General features: G+C 39.9%; 1 protein-coding gene across 1 annotated transcript in view; it reads left to right on the forward strand.

Annotated features, from left to right (window-relative positions):
• Positions 1 to 8,621: 8,621 nt before the first annotated feature.
• Positions 8,622 to 27,700, forward strand: part of SPTLC1 (serine palmitoyltransferase long chain base subunit 1) — a 73,687-nt gene continuing 54,608 nt past the window's right edge. The window contains exons 1-3 of the mRNA XM_065879191.1: positions 8,622 to 8,678; positions 11,538 to 11,645; positions 14,602 to 14,696. Of these exons, the coding sequence (XP_065735263.1) occupies positions 8,622 to 8,678; positions 11,538 to 11,645; positions 14,602 to 14,696 (260 nt within the window). The remainder of the gene's footprint in view (positions 8,679 to 11,537; positions 11,646 to 14,601; positions 14,697 to 27,700) is intronic.

Below are 27,700 nucleotides of genomic sequence, written 5' to 3' on the forward strand. Positions count from 1 at the left end.
ACAGACACAACTAGTGATCTCACAGCTTCATTTTAAAACTTTAGTCATGAATCTTTTGCAAATTAATTTCAATAATACCATCAAAAGTAGAAAAAATACCCTATCTCCAACATACACCATGGACATACAGACAAAACCAGTGATCTCATAGCTTCATTTTAAAACTTTAGCCATGAATCTTTTATAAGTTAATTTTGATAATATTATCAGAGGTAGAAAAAATACCATATCTCTAACATACACCACAGCCATACAGCCACAACCAGTGATCTCATAGTTTCATTTTAAAACTTTAGTCATGAATCAGGTATTACAATATAAAACTCGCTAGTTTATAAGTAACAGTTGGAATAAGTTAAGTTTATCTGCTCAGAAGACTAAGGTTTTCTTTACTATTTGTGGAGGAGACTTTTAAGATTTGCATTTGTCCTTGAAAAATCTTTACAGAGACTATGAATCAGATTTTGGGGCAAGGAAGTCTTTACAGCGGTTGCACTTTTTAAAGTTCTCTTTCCCTCTTTTTTCCCCCTTTGGTTTCAGGTACTACCTGACTGAGGTAACAAGGCCCAGTCTTAGGCAATAGTGAGCTGTGTTTACATTTCTGTTTAGGTAGAGATTACAAGACAATGTTTTCAATTTCCTCAAAAGAACTGGGTTGCCGCCTAAATGATATGAAAAGGCTGACTTGCTGGTTCAATTACATTTTCTTTCACTTGCTTCTTTATATCAAGGAGATTTCCAACAACTAAAATGGAAATCAAAATATTTCTATGTTCTAGAATTTCGGGGTTTATGTACCACATCTTTAAAAAATCTGCACAAGGCATTCAACAAAGGCCCTCTATCTGAGTGCATAAGTCAACCCTAAACCAGTTCACGCTAGGGACAAAAGTCCTCCGCCACTACTCCTGTCAATCCCCAGTTTCCACCTTACACTACGTGGGATCAGGCAACCCTATTGACTTCTTTTAGTATGTTCAATTCACGTACTACGTTGTCCAAAAGGTGGATTTATATGGCCTGTCTTACAATACCAGGCAGGGGAAGCATTCCACAGTGAGACACAAAGTTCACTCCCACAAAACAATCAGGCAAAAGAGACACAACCATTTTACATAAAGCCCATTCAAATATTCCCATTTTCTCCAAACTGAGGTAAATAGAGCAGACTTGTTTGGGGCCCTTTAATGTTGGGGGGATGAGTAGGGGAGTAAGTAACCACATCAGTATTTGTTTTATATATCCCACTTCTTAATAATTATCAAAAGATTTTCATCCCTCTGTGATGAATCCCATGATTCTTCCTTTTTTGATTCTACTTTATTCTGCCTCTAGCAATATTTGCTAGACATAGGTGTTGTGAGGTTGCCCCTGAGCAGAGCTACTTGCTTAGGTGGCAGCTGCCATTAAAAGTGCTAAAGAACTTCAGGCAGGGCAAACTTGACTCAGAGCAAAGTGTCAGGTTTGCTTTCTCACCACTCAAGTGGTTTATTTTTCCTTGTTAGACCCTAGCTGATACATTGCTTCTAAAATGATCCCATCAATCAATTTTCAAAGAGCCAGCAGAGAAATCCTGGCAAATGCAAGCCAGAGCATGTCCCTCTTCTGTTCAGAAACCTCCAACAGCCCCCATGTCATCTGGGAAATGGCAGAGTCCTGAGAGCGACCTACAATCCCCATGAGACCAGGTTTCTTCCTCACTCCTAACCTCACCTCCTACTCTTCTGCCCTCTGGCTCAATCCAATCCAGCCAGATGGGCCCCTCATTCTGCCTTGAGCACTCTGAGAATGCTCCAGCCTTAGGGCCTTGCACCTGTTAGTCACTCTACCTGCAAAGTTCATAGGAGCTGAGAAATTTTTGTAGTGTGTAGCACAAAGGACAATAGTATCAACTAGGTATCTGCATGGCTAGCTCTTTCATTTGCAACTAGTATTTAAGTCAAAAGTTAACTTCTCAGTAAGCTTTCCCTGGTCATACTATCTAAAATATCAACCTCTCAAACAATTTATATCCCCCTTCTCTGCTTTATTACTTTCTCTCTAGGATTTATCACTATCTAAGACACTATATATTTTCCTTGTCTGTCTTGTTTCTTTCTGGTTCCCTTAGTAGGATATAAGCTCCAGGAAGAAAAAGATCTTTGACTATTTTGTTCACTTCTTTGTCCCTATCTCCTTAGGCTTATAGTGGGTACTGGTTAAATACCAGTTGAAAGAGTAAATGAAAAGAAAATGTAACCTCATGAAGGAAGGACTGACTTATGAATAAGAAACAATGAGCCAACTGAATTGCTACATTCACCAAGAACAAAATACCACAAAACTACAGTGAATTAAAAAAAAACATGGTGCAAACCACTTAATGGCAAAGGAATAGTATCTAGATTACACAAAGAACTCTTAAAACTGAACAGTTAACATAAAATCCTATTGGAAAATGGGCAAAAGACATAAATAGACATTTTACCAAAGACGATAAACAGACCTCTCTCATCCTTATTTGATAACAAATAAACATACGAAAATTGGAAAATTCTAATTAAAACTACAGTGAGATATAATTACATACCTATCAGAATGGCCAAAGTAAAAAATTGTGACAACACCTGGTGAGGATGCAGAGAAACTAGATCACTGATATGTTGCTGATGGGAAAGCAAAATGGTACAGGCACTCTGCAAAATAGTTTGGCAGGTTTTGTAAAACTAAACATAAAATTACCATATGACCCACCAATTTCACTTCTAGGTATGAATCCCAGAGAAATGAAAATTGATGTTTACACAAAAATCTGTACACAAATCTTCATAGGAGCTCTATTCTTAATAGCCTAAAACTGGAAACTACTCAAGTGTCCTTCAACATGTGAATGGCCTAACAATGATTTAACATCCATACCACAGAATACCACTCAGTAATGAAAAGGGAAACACTATTGATACATACAACTTCCTGGATGAATCTTCAGGGAATTATGCTGAATTTTAAATGCCAATCTTAAAATTTCCCCTATGGTATGATTCAATTTATATAAAATTCTAAAAATGCAAAATTATAGAAATGGAGAACAGATTAGGGGGTGTCAGGGAACAGAGACTGAGGAGGGAGAAGGGGAAGTGGGTGTAGCCATAAAAAGGCAAAATGAGGGATCCTTGTGGCAAAGGAATGTTTCTGTATCCTGACTGTATCAATGTCAGTATTCTGGTTTTAATATTGTACCATAGTTTTGCAAGATGTTATGATTGAAGAAAACTGGGTAAAGGGGACATGAGATCTCTCTGATTTATTTCTTACAATGCCATATGGACCTGAAAATATTTCAAAATAAGTAATTTATTTTTTTAAGTCATACTGTATCAGAATGGGCACAAATAAAACAGATTAATGGAATCAAGTAGATGCTCCAGATACCAACTCTATCAGGTTTGGTTTTCCAGAAGCAGACTATGAGACAAGGATATGTGTGAAAATGATTTGTTAAGAAGCATTCTCAGGAAAAACTGGTGGGAGAGATTGGTGGTAGGATCAGAAAAGAAAGGAGGCTGTAGTAAGTTGAATAGTGGCCCCCAAAGTCATGGTCTTATCCCAATCCTAATCCTACATTGTAAATGTCACCTTATTTGGAAAAAGGGCTGTAAAAGGTGTAATTAAGGATTCTAAGATGAGATCATCCTGGATTATCCAGATGGGTCCTAAATCCAGTGACAGAATCTTTATAAGAAACACAGAGGAGACATACACAGAGAAAGAGGAGAAGACCATGTGAAGATGGAGATAGAAATTAGAGTGATGCAGCCACAAGCCAGGGAATGCCTGCAGCCACCAGAACCTGGAAGAAGAAAGGACACATTCACCCCTAAAGCCTTCAAAGTGAGTACAGCCCTGCAAACAGCTTGATTTTGGATTTTTGACCTCTCAGAATATAAGAAAATAAATTTCTCTTTTTTTTTCTCCCACCCATTCGTGGTAATTTGTTATGACAGCCCTAGGAAACTAATACAGATGTTGATACTAGGAAGTGAAGTGCTGCTGTAACAAATACCTAAAACTATGGAAGTGGCTTTGGAATTAGGTAATGGGTAGAGGTTGGAAGAATTTTGAGGTGCATGAGAGAAAAAGATTTGAAGAGTCTACAAGTAGAAATATGGGCTTTAAGGATAATTCTGGTGAGATCTCAGAAGAAAGTGAAGAGCATGGTAGAGAAAATGTCTATCACCTTAGAGAATAGGGATCCCATCATGACCAGAATGTTAGTAAATATGGATGTTAAAGTCATTTCTGTTGAGGGCTCAGAAGGAAATGTGGAACATGTTATTAGAAACTAGAGGAAAGGCAATTGTGGTGATACAGTGGCAAAGAACTTAACTGAGTTGTGTCCTGTAGCTACTGTGGAAAGCAGAACTTTTAAGTGATGAACTTGGATAATTAGCTGAGGAAATTTCTAAGCAAAGTGTTGAAAGTGTGGTCTGGTTCCTTCATGCTGTTTCTTCAAAACTATGAGAGGAAAGAGGTAAACTGAGGAAGGAACTGTCAGGCAAAAAAGAACACAGCACTTGATGACTTGGGAGGTTCTTGGGTTATCCATATTGCAAAGGATGAAAAAATTAGTAGAGTCACTGTTGGGAAAGTATGCTCTGGAGAGAGGGTCAAGGATGCAGCTGGACAAACTTTTTGTAAAGAGATTAAATATGTGACTCATGGATCCACTCAATCATCTCAGCAGAGCCAGAAGTAGAGATGGGGTTATTCAGAAAAGATCTCTGGAGGACTCTCTGTCTATGGCACAGTCTCATGACATACATGGGAGACCCACAAGGTTTCTGAGAATGTTGTATCAGCAGAAACACGGTCAGCTTGGCCTGAAGGGACAGAGACAGGACAAAGTGAAAGAGTGCTGTTGAATTTCCAGAATTCTACAGGGCTGTTAGAGCTGCTTAGCTATAAGCATATGCTCCCCTTCAAGAATGACTATAAGGGCAGAGCCATGGACTCAAGAGCTAGAAGCTGGAGGTGTAGGAGCAGAGGCCTACCAATCTACCATAGGTACAGAGGCCTATGGAGCTGTGTGTCCAGATGATGTAGCTTCATAACACAGAGAATTATTCTCAGGCCTTGAAACAAAATGAAACTGGCCCTGCTGGATTTCTAACTTTCTTGGGACTGATGACTCCTTTATTCCTTGCATTTTCTCCCTTTTGGAATGGAAATGTCTATCCTATTCCTGTCCCACCCTTGTACTTTGTATGTGACCTTCTGGCTTTACAGGTCAATAGATGGAGAATTTTGCCATTGGATGGGTTATACCTAGAGATTCATTCATATCTGATTTAGATGACCTAGATGATGAGATTTTGGACTTTTTGAACTGATTTAGATGAGGGTTGAAACTTTTGGAAATGTTGGAATGGAGTGAATGTATTTTGCATGTGGGACAGATGTGAATTGTGGGCCAGAGATTGGACTGTAGCTGAGTTGAATGGTGGGCCCCCAAAGTACATGTCTATGTCATAATCTCTGGAACCTGTGAATATGGTCTTATTTGGAAAAAGTTTCTTTGCAGATGTAATTAAATTAAGGCTTTTGAGATGACATTAGCCTGGATTATCAGGATGGGTCCTAAATCCAACGACAAGTGTCTGTAAAGAGACACATATAGGACAGACTGAGAAGACCATGTGAATACAGAGGCAGAGATTGTAGTTGTGCAGTCACAAGCTAAAGAATGCCAGGGGCTTCCCTGGTGGCGCAGTGGTTGAGAGTCCGCCTGCCGATGCGGGGGACACGGGTTCATGCCCCGGTCCCAGGAAGATCCCTGGGCCCGTGAGCCATGGCCGCTGAGCCTGCGTGTATGGAGCCTGTGCTCCGTGACGGGAGAGGCCACAACAGTGAGAGGCCCGCGTACAGCAAAAAAAAAAAAAAAAGAATGCCAGGAGTCACCAGAAGCTGGAAGAGACAAGGAAGGATTATTCCCCAGAGTCTTTGGAGGGAGTGCAGCCCTGTCGACAACTTGATTTTGGATTTCTGTCCTCCAGAACTGTGAGAGAATAAAGTTTTGTTGTTTCAAGCCACCCAGTTTCTGATAATTTGTTATGGCAACCTGAGGAAAATAATAAAGGGACCATGCAAGAGTGAAAAAGTTTGCAAGGTTCCACAGGGTACCCATTCCAGTGATCTATTGTAGCAGATAACTTCTACATAGCAACCCATCCCAAAGCAGTGGCTTAGGACAATAACAATCATTTGTTTTGCTTACAAATTTTGGAGTTGTCTGAGCTTAGCTAGACATTTTTCACTCAAAGTCTCTTAGATGGTTGAACCAGAGGGTGATTAGAGCCAGGGTCATCTTGAAGGCAACTTCCCTTACATGTCTGGCACCTGGACTGGTAAGACTCAAACAACAGGGGGCTGGAGCAGGTGGGGTCACTTTGCCATCTCTTTTCGTGTGTATGCGGTCCCCACGTGATCTCTCCACGTGGCAGCAGCAATCTACTGTAGAAGGTGTCACAAGGTACTTCCAGATTCAAGCAAAGAGAACATAGACTCTACCTCTTGATGGGTGTGTCAAAGAATTTGCACACAGTACCCCTGACTCATTCTAGAGGAGATGGTGAGGTTTACCCCTCAGAATCGTCTTGCTCTGTGCAGCCAGGAAGCTCCAATATTTTATTCCCCAGCAACCATCAGTCACCCACCCAGTAAAGGGCTGCCTGAGAAAACATGTTCTCAGATCCTTCCAGTTCTCCATGAGAGTAGGAAACATGGGTTCTGGCAACCTGAAGGTACGCCTCTGAAAATTGCAGGAGCTGGCTGTTGGGAATGAATGCACCTGGGCTAGGCAGTGTGCACAAACATGATACTGGATCCCAGGGCACCAACATCATCGGGGACATAGTGGCAACTTCATGTGCAGTGCATTAGTGCTGGTGCCATTTCACAGAATTTGGGGAAATCAGGATGACTCAAATAAATGGCACTGAGAAAAATTGTTATTCCTTTAGGAAAAAATAAAGGCCCATAACTCTCATCATACAAAAATATAATTTCCAGAATAATTAAAGAGCTAACTATAAACAACAAACTGAAGCATGGGAGGAAAACCTAAGTGTGGTGAAGATGGTCTTTCTAAGCAAGATACAAACCCACAGGCAATAAAGGAACAGACTGACACATTACATAAAAATTAAAATATAGGTATGACAAAAGACAATGTAAAAATCTAGACAGGAATTGGGCAAAAATAATTGTCACATATGAAATTAGATGGTCTTTCTAAGCAAGATACAAACCCACAGGCAATAAAGGAACATACTGACACATTACATAAAAATTAAAATATAGGTATGACAAAAGACAATATAAACAACTAGACAGGAATTGGGCAAAAATAATTGTCACATATGAAATAGGAAAATATAAGATATTCAGGATGCATAAAGAGCTTCCATACATCCATTAGAAAGTGAAAAATAACTAATAGAAAACTGGGCAAAGAATATGAATTGATGATTCACGAATGGACTACAAATGCCAATAAACATATAAGAATAGCCATGAATAACCAGCAGCATGGAAAGTAAAATTCAGTGAAGAGACATTTTATCTCCATTAAATTAAATTGGCCAAAATTTTTAAAAGATTGATAATATCCATCATGAGATAGACTATGGATACACTTTCGAACATTTAAAATTGGTTGAGCCATTCTGGAGAGCAGTATGGCAGTATTTATCGGCATTAACATGCATTTGAGTAAAATTCGACTTTGAGGAAACTTGCCAGACATACCCCAACACGCACAGAAAGACAATAGGGCACATCGATGTTTACTGTAGCATTGTTTGTAATAGGTGAAAAAGTAGAAAAAAACTAAGTGTTCATCAATAGGAAAATGTTTAAATAAAATGGAAAGAGAAATATACATAACAAATTATTCCAATAAATAGGCTTCTTCGTTGATTAAAAACACAAGATTTATAGCCAAAAAAAGAATGGAAGAAAAGCAAATTGTAGAACGATATTGTCCCTATGCTCCCGGTTAAATTTAAGAAATCCAACCGAAGTGTGTGTGCACACCACGTTGGGATACATAGGTTCTTGAAGGTTCCACACCAAACTCCTATTATGGCTTAATACCTGCAACGCCTTAGGCTAGGCTTTATACACAGTAAGTGCTATATAAGAGCTGTCTATTTTTTTTTACGATAATGCATTCCTGCATTACTTACGTAATTTAAAAGTAAAGAATATGTTTGCGATTGCATTAATAACTCCCTGCACCCAACTGCCTGCCAAGCGCGAGGGCCATTTATTAAAATCTCTCCATCCGGAGAGCCCAACACGGGGTCTGGCACATAATGGCCGCGTTGCGAACACCTGTTGCGGGGACCAGCCTGCCGCTTCCCACCCCTCCCCGCACCCAAGCGAGACACCAAGTTGACCTTTCACCCTTAAACCTTCCTCAGCCAGCGCAGCCACCCGCCGCCCAGTACACAGGCGCGAGAAGGCGGTGCCCAACTGACGGCCGCCCCGCCTTCCGGGCGTATAGACGTCACTGGACCGCGCCGCGCAATATCTGACGTGCCTGTGGCCCGCCTTCCGGAAGGAAACCCTGGCGGCTAACTATGGCGACGGTCGCGGAGCAGTGGGTGCTGGTGGAGATGGTACAGGCGCTCTACGAGGTGAGCTTGGCGGCCCCAGGGGTCCACGACCACAACCAGCCCTGGGGAAGTGGGACGTTTTGTGTGGATTTTTGGTCTGAGGCCTGGGCGGGGCTGGCCCGGTTATGCCCGCACCCCCGGCGTGCCTCGCTGGAAAGGCTCATAGGCGCACACATTTCCCAGTGGCGGAATGTAGGAAGGCACGGGCGGGAGCCGGAGCCGGGGGTCTTGTATTGTGCTGCTGCGAGCACGGAGCCCTCTCCAGGTCCTGCCCGAATACAGGAGAGAGACTAGTCAAAAACAAGAGTTGGGACTGATGGTAAAACGGAGTGATGAAAGTAGAGTGGAAAATCTCAGTCTGGTGAGGTCCGGGGGAAGACAGGTTCTCGAAACTGTGGAGCAGGGAATAGGGGAAAGAATTGTAATAAGTTGGACTTTGTTTTTTTGGGACGTGGGGTTAGAAAGGAAGCCGAATGATTTAGGTATGTGAAATAGTTTGTCATTCTTCCGCCTACGTCCCATTTTCTGTCTTGTAAAGATACAACTATTTTAGTAAAATTTTAAAGAAAGACCAGTTAGGAGCTTTTTTGAAAGGCAATATAAAATTTAAATGTCAGTCTTGGAGAATGTTCATTCATTTGACATTTAGTGAGTTTCTATGCATTGTGCAATGGAACTTTCTGCGTGTTCTCTGAGCTGTTCAGTACAGTAGCCCCCTAACCACATGTGGCTGTTAAGCATTTGAAACGTGGCTAGTGCAACTGAGGGGCTGAATTTTTCATTTAATTTAATTTAGATGTGTATTTAAATAGTTGAATGGTGCTAGTGACTACAGTATTGGACAGCAGAGATCTAGATGCTAGGAATAGTGCAGTGAGGGAACAGGTAAAAGTTCCTGTGCTTACAGAGCTTACATTCACTTAAAGTGAATCTGTTTTCTTTTGATAATTTTCTTAAAACTTAATATAGCGCTTACTGGGAAGGGTGATGATGCAAGATGTATTATTGCAAAACCCATCAGGACTTTTTGAAAAAAAAAAACAGTTAAGAGAGCAAATAGAGCCTAGGTGATGTCCAGCCTTAGGTAGATTATAGTGACTAAGAAGAACCACTAAAATTTAAGATTTCCTTTTTTAGAAATGAGTAATTTCTACTATATATTGTTGCTGCCTTTTTGAAGACTGCCCTTTGACTATGTAACTTCTCATACCCTGGTATTGACCATGAGTGAGACTTGAGAGAAGGTCTCCTTGATGTAACATTTCCCAGGGGAGAAAAGAAGCCACATTTGTGATTTTTATTAATTCAGTAGACATTTCAACTTTTCTTAGGATTTCTTTGTGGAGTGGAATGTTTAGTGACTTGGACTTACGTTTGTCAGCTATAATCCAATTATTGATAAAACCAAAGGGATTTTTTTAGTAGAGTCCTCATTCTTAAATGAATTATAGTCAGGAGGGATCAGCAAATTTTAAAAATAGTCTTAGATTTCTGGTTTTGCTTCTAATTTCTGTGCACAGTGTATGCAGAATTTGAGGAGTCTTGCTGTGTACCCATACATATGTAGCATGTATGTAGTTTTAAAGTTATTTGTCCAATGACCTGAAAGTTTATTTATGAAATTGCCAGCAGTTTCCCTGGTCCCCCCTTCTGAACTTTTTTAACTGTTGTGAATCATCATTGCTTTCTTTTTGTCTAATGTTTGAAAATAATTTGTATTTACGTTTCTAAATACCTCTTTTATTTTTAACATCTTTATTGGAGTATAATTGCTTTACAATGGTGTGTTAGTTTCTGCTTTATAACAAAGTGAATCAGCTGTACATGTACATATATCCCCATATCTCTTCCCTCTTGCATAAATACCTCTTTTAAATGACTTTCCGATGACAGCCTATTGGGATGTAGCACCCCATAACTGACTTATGGAGGTTTAGTTGCTATCTGAAATCTTTTATATGCACTTACTGTATCTAGTTGTGTAAGACATAAAAGTCAGCCTGGCTTTTATCCTGGAAATGTACAGTTGAAAAGAAGACCTGATGCGGATAATTTCATTAAGGTACCTTCATGGATGTTGACATGGAAAGCACTACATACTTTGGGGGAACTGGTAGAAAAGAGACCTGCTATTTCTTTAAACACTTATAAAGTCTTTTTGTCTCTGCCACATTCCAAGGAGAATTTAAAGAGGCCTATTGGGGATACAGGAAATATAGTAAATTGTGCAAAAGTCTTTGAGAATTATGGAAACTGGTGTCCAAATAATTCTCAATTTATCCATGGTATGTGGGGGTTGTAGAAGGCTTGTGAAGCTGTGAAATGTTTGTTACAGTTATTTCTCACCAGTAAAAATATAAATTACCTGAAGGATCTGATAGTTGATATTGTTAGACTATTGGAATTCTGTGTCAGATTTAACTTTTAAAATTAATTTTTATACAGTTGTAGAGATTTTTCATGTAGGAGAAATTGCCTTCTGTTAGAAATGGGAAAACGAATGAGTAGACATGAAGTGAGCTTTGAAAGTAAATTTTAAGAAGTAATAAATAGGTATAGGGCTTCCCTGGTGGCGCAGTGGTTGAGAGTCCGCCTGCCGATGCAGGGGACACTGGTTCGTGCCCCGGTCCGGGAAGATCCCACATGCCGCGGAGCGGCTGGGCCCGTGAGCCATGGCCGCTGAGCCTGCGCGTCCGGAGCCTGTGCTCCGCAACAGGAGAGGCCACAACAGTGAGAGGCCCGCGTACCACCAAAAAAAAAAAAAAAAAAAGGTATAAAGGTCATGGGAGCAGTATATACAGATGAATTAAATTTTATGTGCAGGTTTTGGAAATGTTTATTTCACTTCTTGTTATGCTTTTGCTTTTGACTCCCTCCTAGGCTCCTGCTTATCATCTTATTTTGGAAGGAATTTTAATACTCTGGATAATCAGACTTCTTTTCTCTAAAACTTACAAGTTACAAGAACGATCTGATCTTACAGTCAAGGTAAGAAGTTAAATCTCTATTTTATTATTTGGTGTATGATTATAGTTGCTACATCTTTCAAAACAGGACTTGTGGTGGCTCAACTATAAATGTTAAAATATTTTCTGGAATGTAAGGAAATCAGGGTAAGCAAAATACGGGGAAGCCAGGGATAAAGTGAATACACAAAGGAGTACCATGTTACAGGCCTTTATACTTTGCTAGGAGTAAACAGCAGTCTGGGAACGTACTAGATGCTGGACGGGAAGCATGGATGCATGCTGGATTTCAAATGTCCATATACAAGGATTACATGAGATGCTCAGGAAAAGCACCACTATTTCTGAAGCCTGAATGAAAGTTTCCCCTGTGGTCTTTATAAAGGAAATTCAGAGTTAGAAAGAATCCTCCCCATCCCACTGCTCTCCACCTTCCCACCCCAAATCAGATTTTGATGTGTTCTATATGGTAAGGGACCCAGCTCAAGCCCAAGCTAGGCAAACCTTAGGAAGCAGAAGTGTCGAGAGGACTTGCAGTCCTGACCACTTCGAGTCTGTTAGTACGAGGGACCAAGGGGTTTGTGGAATCCCCTACCTTCTCACGCAGGTAGGAACACTTAGTAACTGTGCCCTGGGTGTGAGAGGAAGAGCAGTTTTGACTGCAGTGTGGTTTCTGTAACTTGGATTGTTTCCTTATCCAGCCTCTGTAGCAATGTGCCAGAATACTACTTAGGGATACAGAGATGGTGAGAGATATTTTCCCACAAAAATGCCTGAAACTTTGGTTCACAAGGCAGCATTGAGTGTGGCACAATGATGGAGCACCGCTCTTTTCTGGAGCATTCACAGAAGGAAGTGCAAGTGGAATGGAATTACAGCAATGTGGCGATTGTTCCCCTGGTTTCACTGGCTGCCCCTGCTGTCCTGATCATTAATATTTGTCATGAGATGGTCAGGCAGTATCCCCCCTAGGTGATAGGGGATATGCAACAAATGGTTCTTAGGGCAAATAAGTTTTGGAAACCTGGGTAAAGAAGACTAAAGAGGTGTCTCATTGCATGATTTCTTGTAACCTTTAATATGCCAGTGGATATTTGAACTGCTGTTTGGAGAACTGCCATAAACTTGACCATAGATCCCCACCCCCGCCCTTTTTTTTATGAATACCTGTGGGATTAGTGTGCCTTAGAACACTCTTGATAGTATTGCATTAAGATTGGGCTATCTGGGCCAGAAATCCTGTCTCTTCTTTTTTCCCTTGGTATTTAGGAGCTCCACATGAATGATTATGAGGCCATGGAATAGATTTATAGCCCAACTTTTTAAGGGGTTGATCATTCCTAATATTCTTAGTTTAAGTTTAGACAAGTCAATCCACACAAATATGCATTTTAAAAGAAGGATACTGAAACATAATTTTAGGATAACCCTCTAAAAGCAGAACTTACCTAGAGCAAGATTCAGTAATCACTGACATCTTACCCTAAAAGCTGTGGAAGAAAAAAAAAAAACTTTATGAGTGTTTCTAAAGCTTAACTTATGGCAGCAAAGAAGAAATGTCCTTCTCAGTTTTATAGGTCTGCAGAGTCTCTTTATTATTTATTTAATTTTGGCTATGTTGGGTCTTTGTTGCTGAGCGTGGGCTTGCTCTAGTTGCAGCGAGTGGGGGCTACTCTTCATTGAGGTGCTTAGGCTTCTCATTATGGTGGCTTCCGTTGTTGCGGAGCACGGGCTCTAGGTGTGCGGGCTTCAGTAGTTGTGGCAGGCAGGCTCAGTTGCTGTGGCTCACGCGCTGTAGAGTACAACCTCAGTAGTTGTGGTGCACAGGCTTAGTTGCTCTGCAGCATGTGGAATCTTCCCGGACCAGCGCTTGAACCCATATCCCCTGCATTGGCAAGCGGATTCTTAACCACTGCACCACCAAGGAAGTCCCCTGCAGAGACTCTTGAATACCAGGCAATCCTGAGTTGATTCTCAAATCTGTCTCTGTGGTAGCAAGTGGACAGTGTGCATGATACATACTTCAGGCTTGTTCAGGCTGCTGTTCTGTGCAGTCATTGGCAGAAATAGATGAGGAATTTATTGACTGATTTATTCAGCCAGCATTTTTGAGTGCCTGAGCATCAGGTGAATATGCTCCTAGCCATGCCCTAGAATTGCCTATTAGGAGAAAAATGCACAGAAGCATTTAACAGGAGTGTGAAAATAGAAGTATTGAGAGTGGACTTACGTAAGGCAAGATTTGCTGTGGCTGTCATGTTCATCAGGTGCCTCATCTCATCCTGTACATCCAGACTACATTTTCAAAATTACATTGTTTTCTAGTTCAAGAAAGGGTAAGAAACTCAAAATAGTCAAAATACTTGGAATGCATGAAATAACAGGTAAAAGGAATAAAGTAGTTTTTTATGAGAAATTTCCAAACAACTAAATCCTGTTACAATAATTATTATGAGAGTCTTTTGGTATATTTCAGTTACTTCTGAATCCTTGCCAATGGCTGGTAGAAACAGTGCTTTGTAGTCTAGTTGATCCCTTCCTGTGACAGCCATGCCTGTAAGAACTTAAGGCATGGCTGTCTGTCATATCTTGCAGTAGAGGCTGAGCTCCCTTACCTGCAGTCATGCCTCTCACCTTTGTGTTATAGACTTTTAGTTTTATCATCAGTTGCAGTTATACTTCCTACTTCCCACAGTGAAAAATCCTGAACATAGAAATAAAATTTTTAAGAAATTTCCAGTCAGCCACAAAGCTTCATGGAAAAAGAACCTTTAGCCTGAGATAAGGAAAGAGGTGAGGGGTTAAGTGCACAAAACTCAATAGTGATTCTGTGTCATTTCCAGGCACAGCAGCTGGACGTCTGTGTCTAGCAGTGTGTTCATTATGATGGTTCCATTACAACAAACAGTTTAGATACCGCTAGAGTTGCTGTCCAGTATGTAGCACTGCACTGTATTTTAACTGCTTTTCTCCTGTAGGAAAAGGAAGAATTGATTGAAGAGTGGCAACCAGAACCTCTTGTTCCTCCTGTCTCAAAAGACCATCCTGCTCTCAACTACAACATCGTTTCAGGGTAAATTGGTTTTGCTAGTCAAGGGCTTATATTTGGTTTACTGTAGGTAAACTCAACAAAGTATACAGTGGTTTATATAGTATTCCTTTCTTTTTAACTGAAATAAGACTTTCAGAAATTTCTGGAGATCAGAAACTTTTTTAATAGTCTCCAATTTGGGTTTCCAAGTTTTTCCCTTTCTAAAAATATATATATATATATATATTTTTTAAAGCAGGGGCTTCCCTGGTGGCACAGTGGTTGAGAGTGCGCCTGCCGATGCAGGGGACACGGGTTCGTGCCCCGGTCCGGGAAGATCCCACATGCCGCAGAGCGGCTGGGCCTGTGAGCCATGGCCGCTGGGCCTGCGCGTCCGGAGCCTGTGCTCCGCAACGGGAGAGGCCACAGCAGTGAGAGGCCCACGTACTGCAAAAAAAGTAATACACACACATAATATTTCAAATGGGAAGACAGTTAAAATGAAAAACAGCATTCCTACTTTTTCCCACCTGGATTGTTTCTGATTTTAGATCTGTTGAAGGTTACCTTCATAACTAGATATTAGCAGTATGCTTACATTACTGTTTCTTGATTGATTAATGATAGGCACTGCCTGTTGACTTTCACAATATGAATTATGAAACTTCAGCTCACTTATGCTACCTACCTCCTGGTTTCCAATGTTTTATTTTTATTTTTATTTCTTAAATTTTAAGTATACAGAAAATATCAGTCACATATGTATCTACCACCCAGAAGTAATAGGTATTAACATTTTGCTATCTTTACTTTAAATCTATTTTTTAAAAGAAATAAAGCATTAGAAATGCAGTTGACCCTTGAACAGTATGGGGGTTAGGGGCCCTGACCCTCTGGGCAGTCAAAAACCTGCATATAAATTAGAGTCAGCCCTCCAGATACCCAGTTCCTCTAGATATGTGGTTCTACATCCATGGATTCAACCAACCGTGGATCATGTAGTACAGTAGTATCTACTGTTGAAAAAAAATCTGTGTATAAGTGGACCTGCACAGTTCAAACCCATGTTGTTCAGTGGTCAAGTGTATCACTAAAGAAATCCCTTCCCATCTATCACTTACTCTTGCCTCCCAGGCAAGATAACCACCATCTTGAAGTTGGTAGATGTTTTTCCTTTGCTTATATTTATACTTTTGCCACAGCATGCCTGTTGCCATGAAAGTGTTTAGTATTCTATTTTAAAATATGATGTAGGATATTCTCCTGAGTATGTCCTTCTACTTCTGGTCTGATCTGAAACAGGTTTGTATTCTTCACTTTCGCGAATTTCTTTGGTCTCATGAAAGTTTTACTTCTCCTGAAATCAGACTGACCAATCATTAATGTTATGGTTATAAAATCCTTCCTACCACAAAGGTCTAATTTGCCTGTTTTCCATATGACAGTCAGTTGTCCCAACATTAGTTGAATAGTCCATTTTTTACCTACTGATTGGAAATTTCCCTTCTTTCATATGTCACGTTCCCTTATAAAGGATCTGTTTCTGGCTTTATTTTTATTCTTTTGGTATATTTATCTCTCCCTGTGCCAGAACCTCGCTTATACCACAGCTTAATAATAGGCCTTGACTAGAGTGAGTCCTTCACCTCCTTGTTCTTCACAATTGTCTAGGCTATCCTTGACTCTTCACTATGAGTTTAGGTTTAGCTGATCAGATTTGACCAGAAAATGGGTTTGGGTTTGTGACTAGTAATGCATTGAATTTATGGATTAATTTGGAGAGAATTGGTATATTGCTAATACTGAATCTCTTCACCACGTACCTTGTGTGTCACTTATATACTTAGGTCTTTTATGTCTCTGAGAGAAGTTGCATAACATTCTTCATAGAGATTTTGCTTAACTATTTTTTTGCTACTTTTTATTTGGAAATAATAGTAGATTCACATGCAGTTGTAAGAAATAATACAGAGAGATTTCATATACCCTTCATCAGTTTCCCCCAATGGTAACATCTTGCTTAACTATAGTACAGTATCACAACCAGGAAATTAACGTTGCATATCTTTTAATAGCGTTGTCTCTGGGTTCCAGAGAGTTTTCACTTCTGTCATGAAGCGTCATTTTCTTCTTGTTTCTGTGTTATTGCACTTGCTAGGATACCTACCATGCAGTGTTGAATAGGAGTGGTAACAAGGGCCTCTGTATCCTGTTCCTGATGGCTTTTAAGGGATAACCTATATGGTGTTATAAGCCTTCCTTTCTCCTCCTAGTTTGCTAAGGGAACTTTTTGTTAGTTTTAAGGTCAGTGTTAAATTTTATTAAATTTTTTCTTTATCTATTGAGATGGTTGTGACTTTTCTTCTCTAATTCATTACTATATTAAATTGTACTGATTGAATTTTTTACATTAATTAAGCATATACATAAATTTTTATGAGAAAAATTGCAAGCAACCATGCCACTCATCCTCACCCCAGATTCCAGCTCTGTAGACTTGCAGAAAGATGGGAGATTTACTCTCTGGAAAGGCTAAATGTAAATTGAAAGTCCTAAGAATGTGTGAGGAGGCGAGTGCCATTCTAAAAACAGAAAGCAAGTATATAATGAATAATGGGATGCTAATCCCGTTTCCTCCAACTCAGCTTTCAGAAAGTTGGAAACCAGATTTATATCCTCATATACACCTCACTGGAGGATTCCTCTCTGGTGAAACTCGGAGTCAAGAGAGTAAAAACAGAAAATTTTGAGTTTGTGGTCTCCACAGATGAATAAACAAGTCTATGTCTCATTATCATAGAGTGAAGCCCACCATCAGTCAAGAAGCCAAGCCCATTTACACAGTGCTTGCAATTAGCATTTCAGTGTCTTATTCTTAAAAATGGGTGGACAACCTTAAATTATGGTCCATTGATTTTCAACAGAATGCCAAGACAATTCAGTAGGGAAAGAATACTCTTTTTAACAGATTGTGATGGGATAACGGGATATACACATGTAAAAGAATGTTGATGGACCCTGACCTCACACCATGTGTAAAAATTAGCTCAAAATTAATCATGGGCTTAAATTTAAGAGCAAAAACTATAAGTTCTAGTTTAGAAGAAAGAAAACAAAAGAGTAAATCTTCATAATCTTGGATTGGCCAGAGATTTTTAGAAATGACACAAAAGCACAAGCAGCAAAAGAAAAAATAGACAAACTGGACTTCATTAAAATTAAAAACATTTGTGCTTCAAAGCCCATTACTAGAGAAATGATACAAAACCCCACAAAATGGAAGAAAATATTTTCAAGTCACATATTTGTTAAGGGACTAGTATCCAAAATATTAAACATATAAAATGAGCTCTTACAACTCAGTGATAAACCCTATTTAAGCATGACTATTTGGTTAATTTTTATTAATTGTTGGATTTTTTTTTTTTTGCTAATATTTGTTATTTTTAGCATCAGTATTGAAAAATGAGTTTAGTCTTTTTCTTTTCCCTTACTGTGCTGGCCCAGCTTTGGTATCAGAGGTATATTAGTCTTATAGTTTTCCTGGCAACACTATTTGTTGTTTGTTCTGTTGAGCATAGATTTTTAATCATGAATTAAATGTCTTCAGTGAGTTTTTAAAGCTGTTCATATTTCCTTTTTGAGTAAGTTTTGGTTACTGCCATTTAGTAATTGTTCATTTCTTCTTCTTTTGTTTTCAAATGCATTGGCATGAAGTAATTCATAGGATTCTCTTGGGAAGTTATATGTAAAATATATACATATAACTTTGTATATAGATATATATAACAACACATCTATGGGGTTTGTGTCTCCATTGCAGGCATTTGTGTCTCCTTTCTCAGTCAGATTTGCCAAAGGTTTATCCTCTGGTTTAGTTGAGTCTCTGTTTTATTTTCTTCATTTTGAGCCTTTCCTGCAAAGGCATTGACTCTCCCTTTAGCACCGCTCTCATCAGCACCCATGTAAGGCAGCATTCTCATTTGCTTTATTATTTCCTTCATCCCCAGTGCCTGCATCTGTTCTCCTCCCCAGTAAGGTATCCCACTGTAATACGTGTATTTTGCTTTCTTTTATTATTTTATGTTATTAAAGTCATATATGTTATTGTTTTTATTACGTATGTATGCTTGAAACCATGTAATCTTAATGTTTTATGAAAGTATGTTTTTAATTTTGTGCTCTAGACTTCATTCTGGTCTTTTTCTTACAAGTTTTTTACTCGGCACTTATTTTTCAACAAATATTTGAGTGCCTACCATGTTTAAGGAATGTGCTGATGAGCATGTGCGATAAATCAAAATCTTAGTTCTCTTGGGGCAGGCTGACCAAGAATGAAATAAATACAATGTTAGCTGGTGTTGAGCAGTATGAAGAAATATCAAGCAGGGCAGAGAGGTGGAATTGCTAGATGGACTTCCTGTTCATTTCTTCCAACTGCTACATATTATTCTGTTGTGTATGGCCACCATGTTTTACTTAGTGATGGGTAAATTTAGTGATTTTCCTCATGATGGATACCTAAGCTACCCCCACTCCCCACTGCCACAAAAAACCCTGGTGATTAAACCTGATTAATGTCCTCTTGTGGACCTGTCTGAGTCTCTCTAGGGGTGTGGGACCAGAAATTGGGTACTACTCTATATGCCTGTCTCATTTCCCTATGGGACTTTCCTACATTGTGATTCTCCTGAGTTAGTATGTGGGCATTCAGTTTCCCACAGCTGTGTTTGGTAACATTGTTTTATTTTGCATTTCTCTGATTATTTGAGCCTTTAAGTATCATTTCATCTACTTATTATTAGCTGCTGGGGTTTTTCCCTCCTGTGAATGCCTCTTCATATCTTATAGTTCTTCTTCTCCTTGATTCCCAGTCTGTCTTTCGATTATCAAGAGTCCCCAGTATTGTGTAGATTTTAATCCTTGGTCAGTTTTTGAGTAGTAGTCTATTACAATGAGTCTAAGAAACTTTTTTTTTCCGATTTTATGATCTCTGAAACATGTATGAATCTTACAGCTGCTGAGAGTCATTGTCAGCTGGGAGCAGGTGAGGGTATCATTTCTTGCACACTGATGAACTTGGTCATGGCTATGCTTACTGCCAGCACCTCAGTTGAGTTTTGTGCACTGCTGGTAAGTAAATCAGCTGATGGAAGGAGAAATGGCCAGATCCCTCCAGACAGCTGAACAGAGGCTACTGGGACTAAGGCTTTGAACATTCCTTTGTCAAACTCCTACTGCCTTTGGGTAATAACAGTTTACTTTCTAGAAACGTGATTCAATTGCATAAAGATGAAACTAAGAGTTTAGTCCAGTAGGAAAGTTCCAGCATCAAACTTAGAGAATGGGTGATACTGACTTGTCAAGTAATCCCAGAGATGATAGCGGAGCATCCTCCTAAGCAATGCCAGGATCCTTCTGTCAGCAGGGAGCAGAATATGTTAGCAGGGAGTATGAATACCCATGATATCCATTACGTAGCAGAGAGCAGACAGAACTGCTGACTAGAAGTTACGAATGTCTTGCCTGATTGATCTTGCTTATATTTTTCTTTTCATGGGTACAAAAGTAGAATGACAAAAATCTGTGTCAAGATAGCCCTTTCATTAAATATGAACTAAAATATAAATGATGAGAAAACATCATTGCATTTTATTTTATTTTTTTCATTTTTGGCTGTGTTGCATCTTCATTGCTGCATGCATGCTTTTCTCTAGTTGCGGCGAGTGGGGGCTACTCTTCGTAGCAGTGCACGGGCTTCTCATTGCAGTGGCTTCTCATTGTGGAGCATAGGCTCTAGGCACGCAGGCTTCAGTAGTTATGCCACACGGGCTCAGTAGTTGTGGCTTATGGGCTCTAGAGCACAGGCTCAGTGATTGTGGCATACGGGCTTAGCTGCTCTGTGGCATGTGGGATCTTCCTGGACCAGGGCTTGAACCCATGTATCCTGCATTGGTAGGAGATTCTTAACCACTGCACCACCAGGGAAGTCCCTGCATCATTGCATTTTACTTCCTTAGTGATAGATAAAATACAGTCAATGCCATCTTAGATTCATGAAATCTAGTAAATCTCTTTATCACCCGTCTGTTAATTTTGTCTTTGGTATCTTCATTGAACCAGAATTCTAAATTTGGACTTGGTCATATTCATCCATTTTTGCCTCATGGTTTGTGTGTTTGCATACTTGTTTCAGAAATCATTTCCTATTCCAAGGTCACAAAGACCTTCTAAATTTTCCTCTGTTCCAAAATACTTTTTAGGATTATTTTAATATGCATGGAATTCATCTTTGAATATGGTAATTCAATTTTATTTTTCTCCATAGAGAAAGAAATATGTGTAACTTAGTAGTTAGTGGGGGCAGCTGCTGTCATTTGCCATATATTTATATATAGGCACACCTCATTTTATTGCACTTCACTTTATTGCATTCCCATAGATACTGCACTTTTTACAAATTAAAGGTTTCTGGCAACCCTGTGTTGTCAGAAGATGGTTATCATTTGTTAGCAATAAAGTATCTTTTAAAAATTAGAAAAAAGGGAGACCTTCAAGATGGTGGAGGAGGAAGATGTGGAGACCACCTTCCTCCCTACAAATACATCAGAAATACATGTACATGTGGAACATCCCCTACAGAACACCTACTGAATGCTGGCAGAAGACCTCAGACCTCCCAAAAGGCAAGAAACTCCCCACGTACCTGGGTAGGGCAAAAGAAAAAACAGAGACAAAAGAATAGGGACGGGACCTGCATCTCTGGGAGGGAGCTGTGAAGGAGGGAAAGTTCCCACACACTAAGAAGACCCTTCACTGATGGAGACAGTGGGTGGCGGGGAGGAAGCTTTGGAGCCATGGAGGAGAGCGCAGCAACAGGGGTGCAGAGGGCAAAGTGGAGAGATTCCCACGCAGAGGATCGGTGCCAACCAGCACTCAGAGGTTGAGAACAGCACTGAGAGGCTTGTCCGCTCACGCGCCTGGGCGAGTGGGGGCTAGGAGCTGAGGCTCTGGCTTAGGAGGTCAGATCCCAGGGAGAGGACTAGGGTTGGCAGCGTTAACACAGCCTGAAGGGGGCTGCTGCGCCACAGTTGGGAGGGAGTCCAGGAAAAAGTCTGGAACTGCCTAAGAGGCAAGAGACCATTGTTTCGGGGAGCGTGAGGAGAGGGGATTCAGAGCACCACCTAAACAAGCTGCAGAGACGGGCACGAGCCGCAGCTGTCAGCGTGGACATCAGAGACGGGCATGAGATGCTAAGGCTGCTGCTGCAGCCACCAAGAAGCCTGTGTGCAAGCACACGTTACTATCCACACCTCCCCTCCCAGGAGCCTGTGCAGCCTGCCAGTGCCAGGGCCCTGTGATCCAGGGACAACTACCCCGGGAGAACACACAGTGCGCCTCAGGCTGTTGTAACATCATGCTGGCCTCTGCCACCTCAGGCTCGCCCCGCATTCCATACCCCTCCATCCCCCCGGCGTGAGTGAGCCAGAGCCCCCTAATCAGCTGCTACTTTACCCCATCCTGTCTAAGCAAAGAACAGACACCCTCAGGTGACCTACACGCAGAGGCGGGGCCAAATCCAAAGCTAAACCCTGGGAGCTGTGCGAACAAAGAAGAGGAAAGGAAATCTCTCCCAGCAGCCTCAGGAGCAGCAGATTAAATCTCCACAATCAACTTAATGTACCCTGCATCTCTGGAATACCGAATAATAGATCATCACAGAATTCAGGTGGTGGACTTTGTGTAATTTTTTCTGTATATCTTTGCTTTTACCATTTGTCCTAGGGTTCCATCTGTCCATTTTTTATTTTTTGTTTGTTTTCCTTTTATTATAGTTTTTAGTGCTTGTTATCATTGGTGGTTTTCTTTTTTGGTTTGGTTGCTCTCTTTCATTTTTTTAATTATTATTAATTATTAAATTTTTAATATTTTTTAAAATTTTTTAATAACTATTTTATTTTTTTTCCCTTTTCTTCTCCCTTTTCTTCTGAGCCATATGGCTGACAGGGTCTTGGTGCTCCGGCCGTGTGTCGGGCCTGTGCCTCTGAGGTGGGAGAGCCGAGTTCAGGACATTGGTCCACCAAAGACCTCCTGGCTCCACATAATATCAAACAGCGAAAGCTCTCCCAGAGATCTCCATCTCAGTGCTAAGACCCAGCTCCACTTAGTGACTAGCAAGCTACAGTGCTGGACACCCTATGCCAAACAACTAGCAAGACAGGAACACAACCCCACCCATTAGAGAGGCTGCCTAAAATCATAATAAGGTCACAGACACCCCGAAACATACCACCGGACGTGGTCCTGCCCACCAGAAAGACAGGATCCAGCCTCATCCACCAGAACATAGGCACCAGTCCCCTCCACCAGGAAGCCAACACAACCCATGGAACCAGCCTTACCCACTGGGGGCAGACACCAGAAACAATAGGAACTACAAACCTGCAGCCTGCAAAAAGGAGACCCCAAACACAGTAAGTTAAGCAAAATGAAAAGACAGAGAAACACACAGCAGATGAAGGAGCAAAGTAAAAACCCACCAGACCAAACAAATGGAGAGGAACTAGGCAGTCTACCTAAAAAAGAATTCAGAGTAATGATAGTAAATATGATCCAACATCTTGGAAATAGAATGGAGAAAATACAAGAAATGTTTACCAAGGACCTAGAAGAAGTAAACAGCAAACAATGATGAACAACACAATAAATGACATTAAAGATTCTCTAGAAGGAATCAATAGCAGAATAACTGAGGCAGAAGAATGGATAAGCGACCTGGAAGATAAAATAGTGGAAATAACTACCGCAGAGCAGAATAAAGAAAAAATAATGAAAAGAATTGAGGACAGGCTCAGAGACCTCTCGGACAACATTAAAGGCACCAACATTCAAATTATAGGGGTCCCAGAAGAAGAAGTTAAAAAGAAGGGGACTGAGAAAATATTTGAAGGGATTATACTTGAAAATTTCCCTAATATGGGAAAGGAAATTGTCAGTCAAGTCCAGGAAGTACAGAGAGTCCCATACAGGATAAATCCAAGGAGAAACACACCAAGACACATATTAATCAAACTATCAAAAATTAAATACAAAGAAAAAAATATTAAAAGCAGCAAGGGAAAAACAACAAATAACATACAAGAGAATCCCCATAAGGTTAACAGCTGATCTTTCAGCAGAAACTCTGCAAGCCAGAAGGGAGTGACAGAACATATTTAAAATGATGAAAGGGAAAAATCCACAATGAAGATTACCCTACCCAGCAAGGATCTCATTCAGATTCAACAGAGAAATTAAAACCTTTACAGACAAGCAAAAGCTAAGAGAATTCAGCACCACCAAACCAGCTTTACAACACATGCTAAAGGAACTTCTCTAGGCAGGAAATACAAGAGAAGGAAAAGACCTACCATAACAAACCCAAAACAATTAAGAAAATGGTAATAGGAACATACATATCAATAACTACCTTAAATGTGAATGGATTAAATGCTCCATCCAAAAGTCATAGACTGGCTGAATGGATACACAAACAATGCCCATATATACTGTCTACAAGAGACCCACTTCAGACCTAGGGACACATACAGGCTGAAAGTGAGGGGATGTAAAAAGATATTCCATGCAAATGGAAATCGAAAGAAAGCTGGAGTAGCAATTCTCATGTCACACAAAATAGACTTTAAAACAAAGAATATTAGAAGAGACAAAGAAGGACACTACATAAAGATCAAGGGATCAATCCAAGAAGAAGATATAACAATTGTAAATATTTATGCACCCACCTCAATACATAGGCAAATGCTAACAGACGTGAAAGGGGAAATCGACAGTAACACGATCATAGTAGGGGACTTTAACACCCCACTTTCACCAATAGACAGATCATACAAAATGAAAATAAAGAAGCACAAGCTTTAAATGATACATTAAACAAGATGGACTTAATTGATATTTATAGGACTTGCCATCAAAACACAACAGAATACACTTTCTTCTCAAGCGCTCATGGAACATTTTACAGGATAGATCGTATCTTGTGTCTAGCCTTGGTAAATTTAAGAAAACTGAAATCATATCAAGTATCTTTTCCAACCACAATGCTATGAGACTAGATATCAATTACAGGAAAAAATCTGTAAAAACTACAAACACATGGAGGCTAAACAATACACTCCTAAATAACCAATAGATCACTGAATAAATCAAAGAGGAAATAAAAAAATACCTAGAAACAAATGATAATGGAGACACAATGATGCAAAACCTGTGGGATGCAGCAAAAGCAGTTCTAAGAGGGAAGTTTATAGCAATATAGTAATATTTCTTGTTTCTTCCTACCTCAAGAAACAAGAAACAGCTAAAATAAACAACCTAACCTTACACCTAAAGCAGTTAGGGAAAGAACAAAAAAACCCCAAAGTTAACAGAAGGAAAGAAATCATAAAGATCAGATCAGAAATAAATGAAAAAGAAATGGACACAATAACAAAGATCAATAAAACTAAAAGCTGGTTCTTTGAGAAGATAAACAAAATTGATAAACCATTAGCCAGACTCATCAAGAAAAAAAGGGAGAAGACAAATCAATAGAATTAGAAATGAAAAGGAGAAGTAACAGCTGACACTGCAGAAATACAAAGGATCATGAGAGATTACTACAAGCAGCTATATGCCAATAAAATGGACAACCTGGAAGAAATGGACAAATTCTTAGAAAAGCACAACCTTCTGAGACTGAACCAGGAAGAAATAGAAAATATAAACAGACTAATCACAAGCACTGAAATTGAGACTGTGATTAAAAATCTTCCAACAAACAAAAGCCCAGGACCAGATGGCTTCACAGGTGAGCTCCATCAGACATTTAGAGAAGAGCTAACAGCCATCCTCAAACTCTTCCAAAATATAGCAGAGGAAGGAGCACTTTCAAACTACAAGACCACCATCACCCTGGTACCAAAACCAGGCAAAGATGTCAAAAAGAAAACTACAGGCCAATATCACTGATGAACATAGATGCAAAAATCCTCAACAGAATACTGGGAAATAGAATCCAACAGCATATTAAAACGATCATACACCATGATCAAGTTGGGTTTATCCCAGGATTGCAGGGATAACCTGCAATCTTCAGTATACCCAAATCAATGTGATAAACCATATTAACACATTGAAGGAGAAAAACCATATGATCATCTCAACAGATGTAGAAAAATCTTTTGACAAAATTCAACACCCATTTATGATAAAAACCCTGCAGAAAGTAGGCATAGAGGGAACTTTCCTCAACATAATAAAGGCCATATATGACAAACCCACAGCCAACATCGTTCTCAGTGGTGAAAAACTGAAACCATTTCCTGTAAGATCAGGAACAAGACAAGGTTGTCCACTCTCACCACTATTTTTTTTTTTTTTTTTTTTTTTTTTGCATTTCGCGGGCCTTTCACTGTTGTGGCCTCTCCTGTTGCAGAGCACAGGCTACGGACACGCAGGCTCAGCGGCCAAGGCTCACAGGCCTAGCCACTCCACAGCATGTGGGATCTTCCCGGACCGGGACACGAACCCGTGTCCCCTGCATCGGCAGGTGGACTCTCAACCACTGCTCCACCAGGGAAGCCCCACTCTCACTGCTATTATTCAGCATAGTTTTGGAAGTTTTAGCCACAGCAATCAGAGAAGAAAAAGAAATAAAAGGAATCCAAATAGGAAAAGAAGTAAAGCTGTCACTGTTTGCAGATGACATGATAGTATACATAGAGAATCCTAAAGATGCTATGAGAAAACTACTAGAGCTAATCAATGAATTTGGTAAAGTAGGAGGACACAAAGTTAATGCACAGAAATCTCTTGCATTCCTATACACTAATGATGAAAATCTCAAAGAGAAATTAAGAAAACACTCCCATTTATCATTGCAAAAAAAGAATAAAATACCTAGGAATAAACCTACCTAAGGAGACAAAAGACCTGTATGCAGAAAACTATAAGACACTGATGAAAGAAATTAAAGATAATACAAACAGATGAAGAAATATACCATGTTCTTGGATTGGAAGAATCAACTTTGTGAAAATGACTGTACTACCCAAAGCAATCTACAGATTCATTGCAATCCCTATCAAACTCAATGGCATTTTTCACAGAACTAGAAAAAAAGATTTTACAATTTGTATGGAAACACAAAAGACCCCAAATAGCCAAAGCATCTTGAGAACGAAAATTGGAGCTGGAGGAATCAGGCTCCTGGACTATAGAGTATACTACAAAGCTACAGTAATCAAGACAGTATGGTAATGGCACAAAAACAGAAATATAGATCAGTGGAACAGGATAGAAAGCCCAGAGATAAACCCACCACATATGGTCACCTTATATTTGATAAAGGAGGCAAGAATATAGAATGGAGAAAAGACGGCCTCTTCAATAAGTGATGCTGGGAAAACCGGACAGCTACATGTAAAAGAATGAAATCAGAACAGTCCCTAACAGAATTCACAAAAATAATATCAAAATGGATTAAAGACCTAAATGTAAGGCCAGACACTATAAGACTCTTATAGGAAAACATAGGCAGAACACTCTGACGTAAATCACAGCAAGATCCTTTTGACCCACCTCCTAGAGAGAGGGAAATAAAAACAAAAATAAACAAATGGGACCTAAAGAAACTTCAAAGCTTTTGCACAGCAAAGGAAACCATAAACAAGACCAAAAGACAACCCTCAGAATGGGAGAAAATATCTGCAAATGAAGCAACTGACAGAGGATTAATCTCCAAAATTTACAAGCAGCTCATGCAGCTTAATATCAGAAAAGCAAACCACCCAATTCAAAAATGGGCAGAAGCCCTAAATAGACATTTCTCCAAAGAAGATATACAGATTGCCAATAGTTACATGAAAGGATGCTCAACATCACTAGTCATTAGAGAAATACAAATGAAAACTACAATGAGGTATCACCTCACACCAGTCAGAGTAGCCATCGTCAAAAATTCTACAAACAATAAGTGCTGGAGGGGGTGTGGAGAAAAGGGAACC

This window comes from Phocoena phocoena, chromosome 6 (assembly GCF_963924675.1).
Source record: "Phocoena phocoena chromosome 6, mPhoPho1.1, whole genome shotgun sequence".
NCBI lineage: Eukaryota > Metazoa > Chordata > Mammalia > Artiodactyla > Phocoenidae > Phocoena > Phocoena phocoena.